The 14,483-nt window shown below is 36.7% G+C and overlaps 1 protein-coding gene across 1 annotated transcript in view; it reads right to left on the minus strand.

Moving 5' to 3' along the window:
- The window catches only part of EDIL3 (EGF like and discoidin domains 3), a 230,013-nt gene that overhangs the window by 73,235 nt on the left and 142,295 nt on the right, over positions 1-14,483 (minus strand). The window contains exon 5 of the mRNA XM_060690628.2: positions 6,548-6,729. Coding sequence (XP_060546611.1) covers positions 6,548-6,729 — 182 coding nt within the window. The remainder of the gene's footprint in view (positions 1-6,547; positions 6,730-14,483) is intronic.

The following is a 14,483-nucleotide window of genomic DNA, read 5'->3' on the forward strand; positions in this document are numbered from 1 at the left end:
AATAACATATTCTCTTCAGAGTCAACACTAGATAATCAGAAAACAGCACTAGATAATAACCAGGGAAGAAAACAATACCCTAATAAAGGAAGTTTCAAGGAGGAAGTGCTGGTGATACAGTGGTTAGAATGCAGTACTGCAGGCTAACTCTGCCCACCATTTGGAGTTTGATTCTAATGGATTCAAGATTGACTCAGCCTTCTATCCTTCCAAGGTCAGTAAAATAAGGACCAGATTGTTGGGGGCAAATATGCTGGCATTGTAAACTGTCCAGAGAATGCTATAAAGCACTGTGGGGCAGTATATCAGTGGTTGGTTTCTCCTGGTTTGGCCGAGCCAGTAGCGGTGATGATATGACATCACCAAACCGGTTCTCTTTGTTCGTGAGCCCCGCCGCCACGCCTGTGTTATTCTTACCTTTTATTTGACCCCGCCCCAATGTATTTGCTGCCTCCCAAGTCCCAGCTGATGGCTAGAAGAAAAAAATGTTTAAAATCTTGCTGTGGGGCTTCAAAGGGCCGCCCTACAGCTGATCAGTGTTAAAAGGCAGTGTGGTGGTAGACCAGTGTGCTCCAAAAACAAATGGGTAGACCTGGACACTCGAAAAACAAATGGGTAGACCAGGACACTCCAAGAACAAATGGATAGACCAGGACACTCCAAAAAGAAATGGGTAGACCAGGACGCTCCAAGAACAAATTGGTAGACCAGGACGCTCCAAGAACAAATTGGTAGACCGGTACAGCTCTGCAAGCAGTTAAAAGCCTGGTAGACCAGTACCGCTTCTAAATCCTAAAGAGTTGTCACATGACCATCAAACCATGCCCACAAAATAAGCCACGCCCACAGAACCGCTAGTAAAAAATTTTAGAACCCACCCCTGCAATATATACTGTAAGTCTAAGTACTATTCCTATGGCTAAATCACACCCCAACCAAGCCTTGTAGGCTAAGCTACTATATACAAACAATCAGTAAATCCCACTCTATCTCACATATACTCATTAGCCCAGTAATGAAATGTCTGCAAGAAAGCAACCAAGCTTAGACAGCACCAAGAACCTAACAGAACTGTAAGAGAAAGATATAATATACATAAAAATATAATGGAAATTGAACAACATAACACAGAATTTGAAAATGAATTGTGTACATCTGACAAGCAAATGATTGCAAAAAATGTATAAACTTTTGTTGGGATTTGAAATAGAAGAGGAACAGTTAAAGACTGTAGGATAAAATGGGTTATGGATTTTAGTTACAATATTGGGAGAGAATAGAATAAATTAATGGGAGATAATGTGGATAAAAAGACTGAAAATGCATATTGTGTTATAATTTAAAGATAATTTTTACAAAATGAGATATTGTTGGTATAACACCAGAGTAATTATCTAAGATATATAAAAGTACTACTTGTTAATGTTGGAAATGTGAAAAACATGAAAAGACATTTTACCACGCATAAAAGACTTGTGAAAAAGTGAAATAAAAAGGAAACAAAGAAAAAAAAAGGAAACGAATACATATAATGATACAAAGAATTTTAAAGGATAACATTGAGATGGAACCAAAACTTTTTTTTTATTGGGACTTATGGATAGCCAGTTAGAAAACACTTTCACAATATTGTTTTGATATGATAAGTGCAGAAAGATTGTATGCACAAATATGGAAAAATATTGAAATATCCACAATGGAGGACTGTGAAAATAGCAGAATTAGCAGAGATGGCAAAACTGGCCTGTTTGGTCAGGGAGAAAACAATACATACTTTTATAAAAAACTTTGTGGACTTTTTGCTAACAGTGGGCAAAAAAATGAAATGGTGATTTTTGGATTTGATGACTGAAAAAGAATTGAATAAGAAGTTTGTTGGGGGCCATATGCTGACTCTGTAAACTGCTGAACGAGTGCTGCAAAGCACCATGAAGTGGTATAAAAGTTTAAGTGCTATTAAAGAGGGAGAAGGGATAATAAATTTGATTTGTAACTTTTGTAAAGAAGGAGAGAAATTGCTCAATTGCCTTTTGTCTTTAACTGTATTATTTGCTTCTGTTTTTATTTTTTCTAAATTTTTATACCTGTATCTTATCTAAGAAAAAGCTCTTAATAGAAATTATTAAAATAATGAAATTTGATTTTAGATCAGAAAGTTCAATCTTCCATTTGTCTCCAAACATTTGGGGTTGTATATGCTGGTTCTTCCTTCTAATTTTGTCTTTTCCATCTTTGACATGCCTTGACTTTGGTGAATGTGGTGCTCAGTGAAGTACTTCACTGAAATTTGCCAAAAGAGAATATTTTTTTTCACTGATCGTTACATATGGCTCTAAACAGAACAGCAATCTTCCTGAAGTAGCAAATTTGGAACTTGGAGTATGCTGCTAGATGTTTAGAGATCATAGTAAAAATCATGGCCAATTTTAGATAGTGTGCAGATTGTTATCCCATCCTGATTGGGATACCTTAGTAAGGGTAATTCAGCCCATTGTTATATTGTTTGTTTTGTTTGTTTGTTTTATTAGATTTATATACCGCCCTACTCCCGAAGGACTCAGGGCGGTGAACAGGCACAAAATAAAATACATAAATACAAAAGTTAAAAGACATAATTAAAACCAGATTAAATAATTTAGCCCGAGACAATTAAAAACTCCCAATAATTTAAAACAGATTAAAATTTCGATTTAAAAGAATTTTAAAACAGGGGAGAAAATTAGGCCAGGCCGGCTTGCTGGAATAGAAGAATCTTAAGAGCACGGCGGAAAGTGCGTAGATCTCGGATCCTCCGTATCTCTGGGGGGAGCTCATTCCAGATAGTGGGTGCCCCCACAGAGAAGGCCCTCCCCCTGGGGGCTGCCTGTCGACATTGTTTAGCTGACCTTACCTGGAGGAGCCCCTCTCTATGAGAGCATACCGGCCGGTGGGAGGCTGCTTGTGATAGTAGGCGGTCCCGTAAATAACCAGGTCCTAAGCCATGGAACGCTCTAAAGGTGGTGACCAAAACCTTGACGCACACCCGGAAGACCACCAGGAGCCAGTGCAGTTCGCGCAGGAGAGGTGTCACACGGGAGCGCCATGTTGCTCCCATAACCACCCGTGCGGCCACACTCTGCGCCACTTGGAGCCTCCGGGTGTTCCTCAAAGGGAGCCCCATGTAGAGAGTGTTGCAGTAGTCCAGGCGGAAAGTGACAAGGGCATGAGTGACTGTGTGTAGGGAGTCCCGATCCAGAAAGGGACGCAACTGGCGAATCAGGAGAACCTGATGAAAAATCCTCCCGTCACGGCTGTCAAGTGCTCTTCTAAAGACAGCCATGAATCCAGGAGGACACCCAAGTTGCGAACCCTCTCCGTGGGTGCCAGCGATTTGCCCCCAATAGTCAGTGATGGCACCAACTGACTATATCGGGACGTTGGAAACCACAGCCACTCGGTCTTGGATGGGTTGAGCCTGAGCCTATTCCTCCCCATCCAGATCCGCACGGCCTCCAGGCACCGGGACATCACTTCAAGGGCATCGTTAGGGTGGTTCGGGGTGGAGATGTACAGCTGGGTGTCATCAGCGTACTGGTGGTACTTCACCCCGAAACCACGGATGATCTCGCCCAGCGGCTTTACATAAATATTGAATAAAAAGGGCGAAAGGACCGACCCTTGTGGCACACCACATATGAGGGGCCTCGGGGTCGACCTCTGCCCCCCTGCCAACACAGACTGCAACCAGTCAGAGAGAAAGGAGGAGAACCACTGTAATACAGTGCCCCCACACCTAACTCTTCCAACCAGTTCAGCATGATTCCATGGTCGATGGTATCAAAAGCCGCTGAGAGGTCTAATAGGACCAGGACAGAGGAGCAACCCCTGTCCCGAGCCCTCCAGAGATCATCAACCAATGCGACCAATGCCGTTTCCGTGCTGTACCCAGGCCTGAAGCCCAACTGGAACGGATCCAGATACCTCGTTTCATCCAGGTACTGAGGGAGCTGTCGCGCAACCACACTCTCAACAACCTTCGCAACAAAACGAAGGTTGGAGACTGGACGATAATTAGCCAACACTGCCGGGTCCAGGGAAGGCTTCTTGAGGAGAGGCCTCACCACCGCCTCTTTCAAGGCGGCGGGGAAGTCACTCTCATCTCACTCATATATTGGCATTATATTATGAAAGTAATTTATAAATTTTGCCTTAGATATTTCTAAGAAGCTGCAATAATCTATTGACATCCATTGAGAGAGCCCCTAAAATATTATATTGGCAGATGTATTGGCTTCCAACACTTTTAAAAACAATTTCAGAGATATTGTGCCCCATTATCTAGAATAGTCATCTCCTGGCTGAGTGGTGTCTACCTTGATTTGCTTTAGAAATACGTTAAAATAGCATTGTTTAAAAGAACTCTTGGGTTTTGATTGTTGCCATAATATTGGGTACTTCAATAGGAGATGCTATTTTCTACACTTTTTAAAAATGTCACCGCTGCTTTTAACTGTTATCCTTGATAATTGTACTGGAAAATGGTATATAAACATTGTAAATAAGTGATCAGATAGATATGAGTTTAGAAAAGACCACTAGAATTCAAATTAACTGCATTGTTAATCTACTGTGTAATAAAAGAATGATTCAGTTCACCATAATGTGGAAAATTATGACTAGTTGATCTGTGTGACCATTTTATTTGTGATCCAGATGTTAACTAATTAGATAACTTTAAGGTTCTGTTTTACTTTCTTCTTTTTTAAATCATTAAGACTTCAAATATAAAGCTCACTTATTATAAAAACCCAACTTTTTAACATGATAAAGCAAACTATTTTTGTATACAAGTATAGAATTGTCAGAAGATGTAGAATGTCAGAAGCTTTGGCTCAAAGTTACCAGAGAATTTTATTCAGTTTTTGAACAAGTCAAAATATACCAAAACAGTGAGAAATTCTATATATTATCTAGAAACTAAGGAAGTTGCTCAGAACTATTGAGTTATTTCACAAAAATTTGTGAATTAACTCAATAGTTAATTCCTCTGCTCCCAAAGCTGTGCCCAAACCATTTTCTTCTTTGATAATACTGGCATTCCTGCTTATATTGTTAGAATGTACCCAGTGGTGGGTTTCAAAAATTTTATTACAGATTCTGTGGGTGTGGCTTGGTGGGCTTGGCAGGGGAAGGATACTGTAAAATCTCCATTTCCTTCCCACTCCAGGGGAAGGATACTGCAAAATCTCTTTTCCTCCCGATCAGCTGGAACTCATGAAGCAGAAAAAAGATGGGGGCAGGGCCAGTCAGAGGTGGTATTTACCGGTTCTTCGAACTACTCAAAATTTCTGCTACCAGTTCTCTAAACTACTCAAAATTTCCACTACCGGTTCTCCAGAACTGGTCAAAACCTGCTGAAACCCACCTCTGACTTTACCGGTGACTCATTTTCCTGCTTATAAGGGAAGAACAAAGTAAAGTGTCTTCTAGTTGGAAATCTGGGTCAACTAGTTGTTCTTCATCACCCCCACTTGGAGCAGTTGTGTATATAGGTATCATCAGTTTCTTGACTGGGTTTGTATTAAGTAGATTATGGTTGAAACAATATACTGTACAAAGGAAATGGGTAATCCGTGTCCAAGAACAGTAAATGTTTCCATCCCTTTGTGGTCCTTTTACCTCCAAGGTTTGGATTATGAAAAATAACTTAGGAAGTTTTAAAATATAAATCAAAAATCTTAAGCATATTGATATTACATAGTTTGCAGAGATATTCCATTTATTACATCCTTATCTTTGGTAAATGTCTTTGTAAAAAGCTAAAGGTCATATTAGATAAGGAATAATGAAAAAAGGGCAGGTAAGAGTACTATTGAGGAGATAAACAGCAAAATTTAATACAAAAACTGAATGAGAAATATGATCGTATCTCAATAGTAGATATTAAAATAAGATAATATAAAATTATTTCACATCTGTGTTAAAGCAACATGTCTCAGTGCTTCTAATGAAGCAGTAAGTGCTGAACATGGAAAATATTTTATTTATTTCTAAATCTATACAGACTACTTTAAACTTAGATATGAGTGAGCTTCCTTTTAATTTGCTTATAATGCCATGACTAGTGACCCATTAAATCACAAGCCGATTACAAGCTTGTAGTTCCAACTAATTACATCCTGGCAATACACACTAGAATGGTAGCTTCAATATCCATCTCATTAGGAGAAAGCAGAAAAATAAATTACATATTTACTTAGTTTATATCATGTACCTGAAAGTTTATAAAGGAAACTATACTTATTACAAAAGAAATATTACAGATAAACTGAATCTTTTGCCAAATAAGCAACAATGTAGAAAGAAAAAGAAATATAATGCATAGTAAAAAAAAATCTATATATAGTTATATCTTGAAAAGAACGAATGAAATTTGACTTTGGGTAACATAAACTACTTCAAAAACATCTCAATGCATGTCTGCACATCTATGAAAGTTGCACTGGTTACTAAACAATATTATCAATAGAGGCTAATAGTTTTTCACGCATTCAACTCCTTCTGTTACCTGAATCCATGGCCATCTGTCATTTTCTGCTGCAGTCCAAGCATTTATAAGACCTTTCTTGTTAAGTCGTGCATAGTAGGGATACCATTTCTGGAGCCCAAAAAGAGCCCGATGGGTGGATGATGCAGTAATCTGTTGGTTAGAAATGATTCCTCCTTCTATTCCCAATGGTCCAGAGCATTCTGTGTAGGGAATTGGGGAGGGGGCATTGAAAAGAAAGGAAAAAACAAAACAAAATAAGAACTTTCAAAACTGAAGCCATAGAATCATGATACTATAGTTTTGAGGATGGAAGATATAAACAGATCCAACAAGAAAAAAAAAATTTGAGATAGTGTTTTGTGTGCTATTTTCCAGAATATGAGTAAGCTTGAACTTTCATTGCAAAGCAAACATAATGCTAACAAATAAATAGGACAAAAATGCCAACTCTAATCTAAACATCAGATTGATTCTGTGACTAAGCATAATAATAAGTCTTTCTGATTTACCAATAATTCAAAATTCTGCTTAGAGTTTATACAATATGGTTAGAAAGGTTTTCTCTTATCTTCCATTACAGAAAATGCATAGCATGCACAGAGAATTGTGTTCTAAACTGAATTTTCTTATAAAATCATTTTGTTATATATTTTATTATATAATGTGTGTATTTGTGTGTGTGTGCATTCCTTCTATTTTATTGTATTTTTGCACTGGTCCTCTGAATGCTATTCATTATTCAAAACCAGAACACAGTCTGCTTAGACTGTAATACTTTGTATTACAAGCTATAGTAACGATACAGCAAATAACACAGTATAGCCTACTTTGTACAATAACTGGGAAATAACTGTAAAAGCAAAACTTTGCTATGCAATTTTGTCTGACACAGGTTCTAGAAATAACCTTTTCAAATTATTTTATTCTTATTTTTTTCTTAAGTTTGCATATATTACAGAGAATATAAATTCAGATTTCTTTTTATTATTTTTAAGTGTTAAGTCACCAATCTTGTAGAAAAGTTATTTACTTCCTTTAATAATATAAATATAAACCTTTTTTCAGTATTAAATAATTTCTAGCTGAATTTATGGGTCACTAGAATTCAAGCTAAAAGTCACCCAAAGGTTGATCAAAACTGTTAAATGCAGATTTTCCAAACCAGTGATCAATTAATTAGCAAATATGTACTTTACAGTTACATTAAGAATCAGGTATTTGAGGGCAATCACATTAAAGACAGATATTTGAGGGCAGCAGTTTATATGGACTGTTGGCTGCACATGGTCATTAAATCCAAAACCCAGTTGTAATGAAATCTTTAGAGAAAAATAATCTATAGACCTATTTCAATTGTTTAAGAAAACTGATTTCAGTCTAACAAACCTCTCCTGCGCAAGCTGCATTGGCTCCCGGTGGTCTTCCGGCTGTGCTTTAAGGTGTTGGTTGTCATCTTTAAAGCGCTCCATGGCTTAGGGCCAGGGTATTTGCGAGACCTGCTGCTACTGATAACCTCCCACCGGCCAATACGCTCTCACAGAGAGGGCCTCCTCAGGGTGCCGTCGGTCAGGCAATGTCAGCTGGCAGCCCCCAGGAGGAGAGCCTTCTCTGTGGGGGCATCCACCCTGTGGAACGAGCTGCCTCCTGGAATACGATTGATCCCGGACCTCCGGACCTTCCGTAAAGCCCTGAAGACGTTTTTATTCCATCAAGCCAGCCTAGCCTAAATGGTTTTTAAATTGGGATTTTAAATTTTATGGATTTGGGGGTTTTAAATTGGGAAGCTAGTGATTTAATTCTTTTTAATTATCTTAACTTTTGTATTTGTATGTTTTTTAATTTTGGCTGTTCACCGCCCTGAGTCCCTTCTGGGAGAAGGGCGGTATACAAATTAATTAAATAAACAAATAAACAAACAAACAAACAAACAAACAAACAAACATATCTTAAACTGTATCAGTTGTAGATTAATCCAGGTACATCATCCTTTCACTTAGTAAATTATATCTACAAAATCATACTGCCAAATACTAGAAGGCATCTTCTTAGGATAAAGATGTCTTCTAATACTTGGCAGTATGATATTGTAGATCCAATTAAAATATGTAGATGAATTCATTGAAATCTGACAAGTGACTATTTTTCTAATTGTTCAACACAATATAATTTATTGCAAATAAGGGTGTGCCAAAAGAGGTTCTGTGTGTGCTCAGAAAAATGAGAACCCCAAAACATTTCATTGTCCGAATGATAAACGTATATATGCAATTCAGGAAGCCACAGTGTGAACACAACGTGGCAAAAAGAGACTGATTCCATGGTAGCAAAGGAGTACAACAAGGTTATATATTCTTCCCTTATTTATTCAATTTATATGATAAATATATATTAAGGGAAAGAATTGGAATTGGAAGAAGATAAGTGTGTTTTTAAAGTTCGAGGAAGAAACATCAATAACCTGCAGTATGTTGATGATACTATAGCTGAAAATGCATATTGATGATACTACCCTGATAGCTGAAAATGCAAAGGATCAGGAAGCCCTAACACCAAAAGTCAAAGAGCACAGTGAAAAAATGGGTCTACAATTAAAAATAAAGAAGACCAAAATAATAACAACAGGAGAATAAACAAAATTGGCAATGAAGATACTGAAGTATCTTCATTGCCAATTGTATACGGAAGGATAGCTTCTGTCTTTTAGCAATCAATAGTAAAGGAAAAAATACCCTGCAGATTAGCACTTGGTAGAGAAGCCATGAAGGCCTCAGAAAAGATATTCAAATGCTGTGGTGTGCGATCTAATATCAGAATAATGCAAACCATGGTATTTCCTATGACACTCAAAAATTAGATATAGGAAAAGTATTGACTGCTTTGAATTTGGTGTTGGAGAAGATTCCTGAGAAATCCATGGGGAGTCAAGAAAACAAAGTAATGGATCACTGAATAAATCAACTCAGAATTCTCATTTGAGACACAAATGACCAGGAATAAATTAATCTGCTTTGAACATCTCATGCAAATACTTAGCTCTCTGGAAAAGGCTCTGATGCTGAGAAAGGTAGAAAGAAAGAGAAGAGAAAGACCAGCAGCAAAGACGACGGATTCAGTTATAGTGGTGATGAATGCATCATTGTGAGACCTTAAAGAACAAATTAAGGATACGATCTTCATGGAAAAACATTATCTATGTGATCATTAGAAGCTGGGAACTATTTGATAGTATGAAAGGAGTTGTTGTTTTGTTGTTTGCAGTGGTGTCACAGTTTAAATGCATTACTTTCTTCTATCCTGCTAGTAGTGCTTGGTAAGACATCAGCAGCAGTTCTGCAGTTTTTATATGCCAGGCATGTAAAAAGCAAATCTGTTTCAGACATCTGCGGTTTCCTTCTTCCAATAACTCATTTTGTGAAATTAGGTAACTCTGGCTGTGCTTAGTATAGCATGATATTTGGACTGAAAGCTGACAATTGATTACAGATGACCCTCAGTATTAAAATGTTTAATAGGAATTCATGCATAAACATGTCAATGTGCAATTAAATACAGAGTCATTCAGATTCATTTGCAATTATGCTGTTTAGAATTAGGGAGAAATAAAGCACTGACCATATGAAAAATCATTATAGGTGGTCTGGAATGAGCATTGCAAAAGCTTGTTTGGTTCAAATTATAACCATGTAAGAAACATAATCTCAGTAGGCTATTATTGGCCTTTTTCTATTCACAATTTAAAATCTTTTCTGCAGACAACTAGAATAAACAGGAATGTTCAAAAATATTGGAAGATTCCTTCCATTAGGTTTCCATTGGCTCTGCATTATCATACCATAAAATTTTATGATTATGACTCTGGGAACCGTCTTAGAGAACTATCTGTTGTACTGACAGCCCTGTAAAACAGTTGACAACCATGAATTACTGGTCTGACTTCAGTTCTGCACACATTCAGAGGAAATTGACTGAAGATCCTCCTTTAAATTTCACAAAATAGCACATTTTCCTCTTCTATGACTAATGCATTTATTGAAAGTTCAGAAAGCATGCTGCCTATATTCAAGGTATATACTTACAGAAGATAATTGCATACATTTGAACTTTGCCCTCTACTGTAGAAGTACTCTACTGTAAACTAAGGACTTGTACTATAATATTTAGTTCAAAAATGCATCACTAAATTCTAAACAATCCTAAAGGCAGCCTTTGCTGATTTTAGATTTGCATTTTACTCTATTTCTAGAGTAAAATTAGGGATGAACTTAATAACTCTACAATTCAAAGGTATTTATTATGAATCATTTGCAATTTACAAGTTACTTGTTGTAATATTTAACTACAATCTTAAGAATTAGATATTACACTGAAAGTCAGCTTTCAAGGTGTGTCCTAATCCCAAAGGAGTTCTCCAAGACTATGTTTTATCCTTGCTTCTTTTTCACTTCCATGTTAACTTACTGATGAAGCATCTTACTTTCAATACATGCTTGTAAATTTGTGGAGAGGAACAGCTTTTTTTATTTTATGCAAATGAGATCCTGATACTATTATAGTCTTCAGTTGCTTCAGGAAAGCCTTAGAGATTCTTAATCAGGTAATTAATGTTATTAATTATTATAAATCAAGATTATAGTTGTTGCTACAAGACTAAGGGCCAATCAATTGTAATGCTATTGAATTGGCCAAGTGTTTTAAGTAGTTAAATTTGTTTCTTCAGCTCTGATGACAAGTTAAAAATAATAATAGAGCTGGATGGTCTTGGCTGTCCAAAGAACTAGGAGAGCTACCCTGAGATTCTTTTATGGGAAAGAAAACAAAATCTTCAGTTCGACCCACAATCTATTTGCTGGCCTTAATTCCTTTATGGAACTCAGCCCCAGATACAAATTCAAGTTCCTCATTAGTACACGTACAAATCTAACTTCTAAGAAATCTGGTGCACTGGTCTACCACCACACTGCCTTTACCACTGATCAGCTGTAGGGCAGCCCTTTGAAGCGCCGTGGCAAGAGTTTAAACAGTTTTTTTCCTTCTAGCTGATCAGCTGGGACTCGGGAGGCAGCGAATAGGTTTCAGCTGGGGGCGGGGCCAGACAGAGGTGATATTTACCAGTTCTCTGAACTACTCAAAATTTCCATTACAGTTCACAAGAACTGGGGAGAACCGGTAGCAACCCACCACGGATATACACCTAAAACAGTGGGGTCCTTGAAGTTCTCTGAGCCTGGTGGTTGTTTTTTCCATTACCAAATTAGATAACATGATCTTACAAATATTTTCTTCCATTAGAATCCAGAACAATAACTGCAAGAAAACAAAAAGCAAGCAAACCAAGTATCCTGAAAGCCTATCTAAAAAAGATGGAATTGGCAATTGAAAACAGATAAACAAAGAAACAAGGAAGGAAGGAAGGAAGGAAGGAAGGAAGGAAGGAAGGAAGGAAGGAAGGAAGGAAGGAAGGAAGGAGAACATACTAATCACACACTCACATATGTAGATCCCTCATAGCAACCATATAAAATCATCTTGGAAAGACATAGAATGCCTATGTAAGTAAGGATGACTTTTCCCCCATTTTCCCAGCTATTTTGAGTTGCGGTGGTTAGAGTGCAGTACTGAAGGCTACTTCTGCTGATTGCCGGCTACCTGCAATTTGGCAATTCGATTACCGGCTCAAGGTTGACTAAGCCTTTCTGAGATCGGTAAAATGATCCAGATTGTTGGGCGCAATATGTTGACTCTGAAAACCACTTAGAGAAGGCTGTAAAGCACTGTGAAGTGATATATAACTCTAAGTGCTATTGCTATTTTGTGTTATCCTTTCATCAGCCACTATGGAAAAAAATAGGGAAGTTTTTGGGGTCAATTAATTCTGTGGGCAGAATATTATTATTTGCAGCATATCGGCAAAATTAAGTTTACAGCAAAGGCTGACAACACAGAACATGTCTTTTAGAAATAATTACAAATATGGTGCTAAAATTAGGTGTAATAATAATCTTAGCAGAAATACAGGCAAATTGTTCTTATTTAAATAAAGAGCTACCGTATGTATGCATGTATGTACACACACACATCTTTTTAAAGAAATATAATAAAATTACAGAATTTTTATGTCAAATGAAAATGATGAACTGTGCAGGGAGTTACAGAGATCAAAGTAAAATTATGGAAGTGAAATTGCATTTGACATACATATAAAGATAATTCTCAGTCAAATGGGAAAAGGTTCAGAAGTAATGGTAGGCAAAAAATTACTAATCTTTGTAGGGGCAGAATATCTAAGTAGATGAACATTATCTGTCTGATTCAGGTGATAGCAATCATGCAGCACTTGTGATGTGCAGCCTTACATTTAATCTGAAGAAAAGAACATTGCGGGCCATGAAAAATTACTACATTTTTGCCAAGTGTCCTATGGGAAATGAACTCATATTCAAAGATATGTTAGGATGAAACCTTTTTTCAGATAAATATAGGACAGTGAAATTGGTCAGTAATTTACATACTAGACCTTACCCCGCATGAGGTGATTTTAGAAAAGTTGCCAGCCACATTTATTAAAACATCTCAAAGTCTTAGAATGTTATATTCTCCCTTTTAAAATTATGAAAAATGGTAAGTTTTCCATCTTCTGTAGCTTGAGGAAAAGTTATCAGTTTTCCTCATCAGATGTCTGGCTATCATCTTCCACCCTATTGGTTGTGAAAGAAACCAAGGGCCCAGCAAATGCCAATTGTAATCTATCAAATGAGATGGAATTTCAGTGATATTATCAGCCTTGACTTCTCCAGCTTCTGATATCAGTGGTAACTTTCGTTAAAGACACAACTATAAACAATGTTTATCTTGCTACAGCTTCCTGTTCAATATCTCTGCCTCACTGTGAGGCTGGTGTTGGATGCAGTTTCTCTGCTAAACAACCTTTGTCTAACACACATATAGTTTTACAGCAGATGTGATTATATGACTGTTACTTTCTTTGGTTGTATCCAATGATGCATTAATGATATGAAAAAGGGGGAGGGACGGGAAGGAGAAGGACAGGATTATGTGGAATTTCTTCATACTAATACCAGAATATGCAGCAATGATGGGAAATTCTAGTTTGATTTTTTTTCTATCATCTTTCACACATCCTCAATAGCTTAGTCAAATGAGATTTGAGTGAATAAATATTTCAAGGGCTCATGCATAAGATAATTATAGTTGCCATGTGCTCATTTATTTAAGACAAGGAAGCATTAATACAGAGAAATGGTTTAATACATTTAGAGCCCCAGAACAACCAGTTTCCAGAAAACCATCAAGAAGCTTGGGTGAAGCCTGATTTATAGCAAGAAAATGCTAAATATTAAATTAGAGAACATAGAAACTTTGAATGGAAATATCATTTCTGAAATTTGCAGACAGCAATTGTTAGTAGGTAAACAATGGTGCAGCCACAAAAAACAAAAAAAAAATTTGTTCTATTTAGGAAAAAAAACATATGCATGAAAAGATAGGCTTTCTATTAGAATCTGTATGAGAAATGTGGTCCATCCACAACAATATAACACTTATTCTCACCAGAACTCCAGTTCTCAACAACTACAATTTGAAAAATTGTACCAGGAATTTATCCCCGGCATATGTATGATGTGGAATGTAGTAAAAGCTTGTTTTACTCCTTCTATTCCTAAAGTATAATCATAACCAATGAATCATAAACAATTCTACTTTTTATGTATTGTATATACAATACATTGTATTGTTTCTTGTTATATTTGTTAGACATTCTGGAAGCTATAACATGATAACATTTATTTGAAAAAGTTTTCAAATTTATTTGTTTCAAAAATGTTTATATAAACTTCCTAACAGTGACCTACAAGTAACTACTTTATACAAAATTTCAAAAATGTTCCGAGTTGAAGATATTCCAATTTAATTTCAAAGCAAGAACAAAATGAAG

This window comes from Pantherophis guttatus, chromosome 2 (genome assembly GCF_059756535.1).
Source record: "Pantherophis guttatus breed Tessera chromosome 2, ASM5975653v1, whole genome shotgun sequence".
Taxonomy (NCBI): Eukaryota; Metazoa; Chordata; class Lepidosauria; order Squamata; family Colubridae; genus Pantherophis; species Pantherophis guttatus.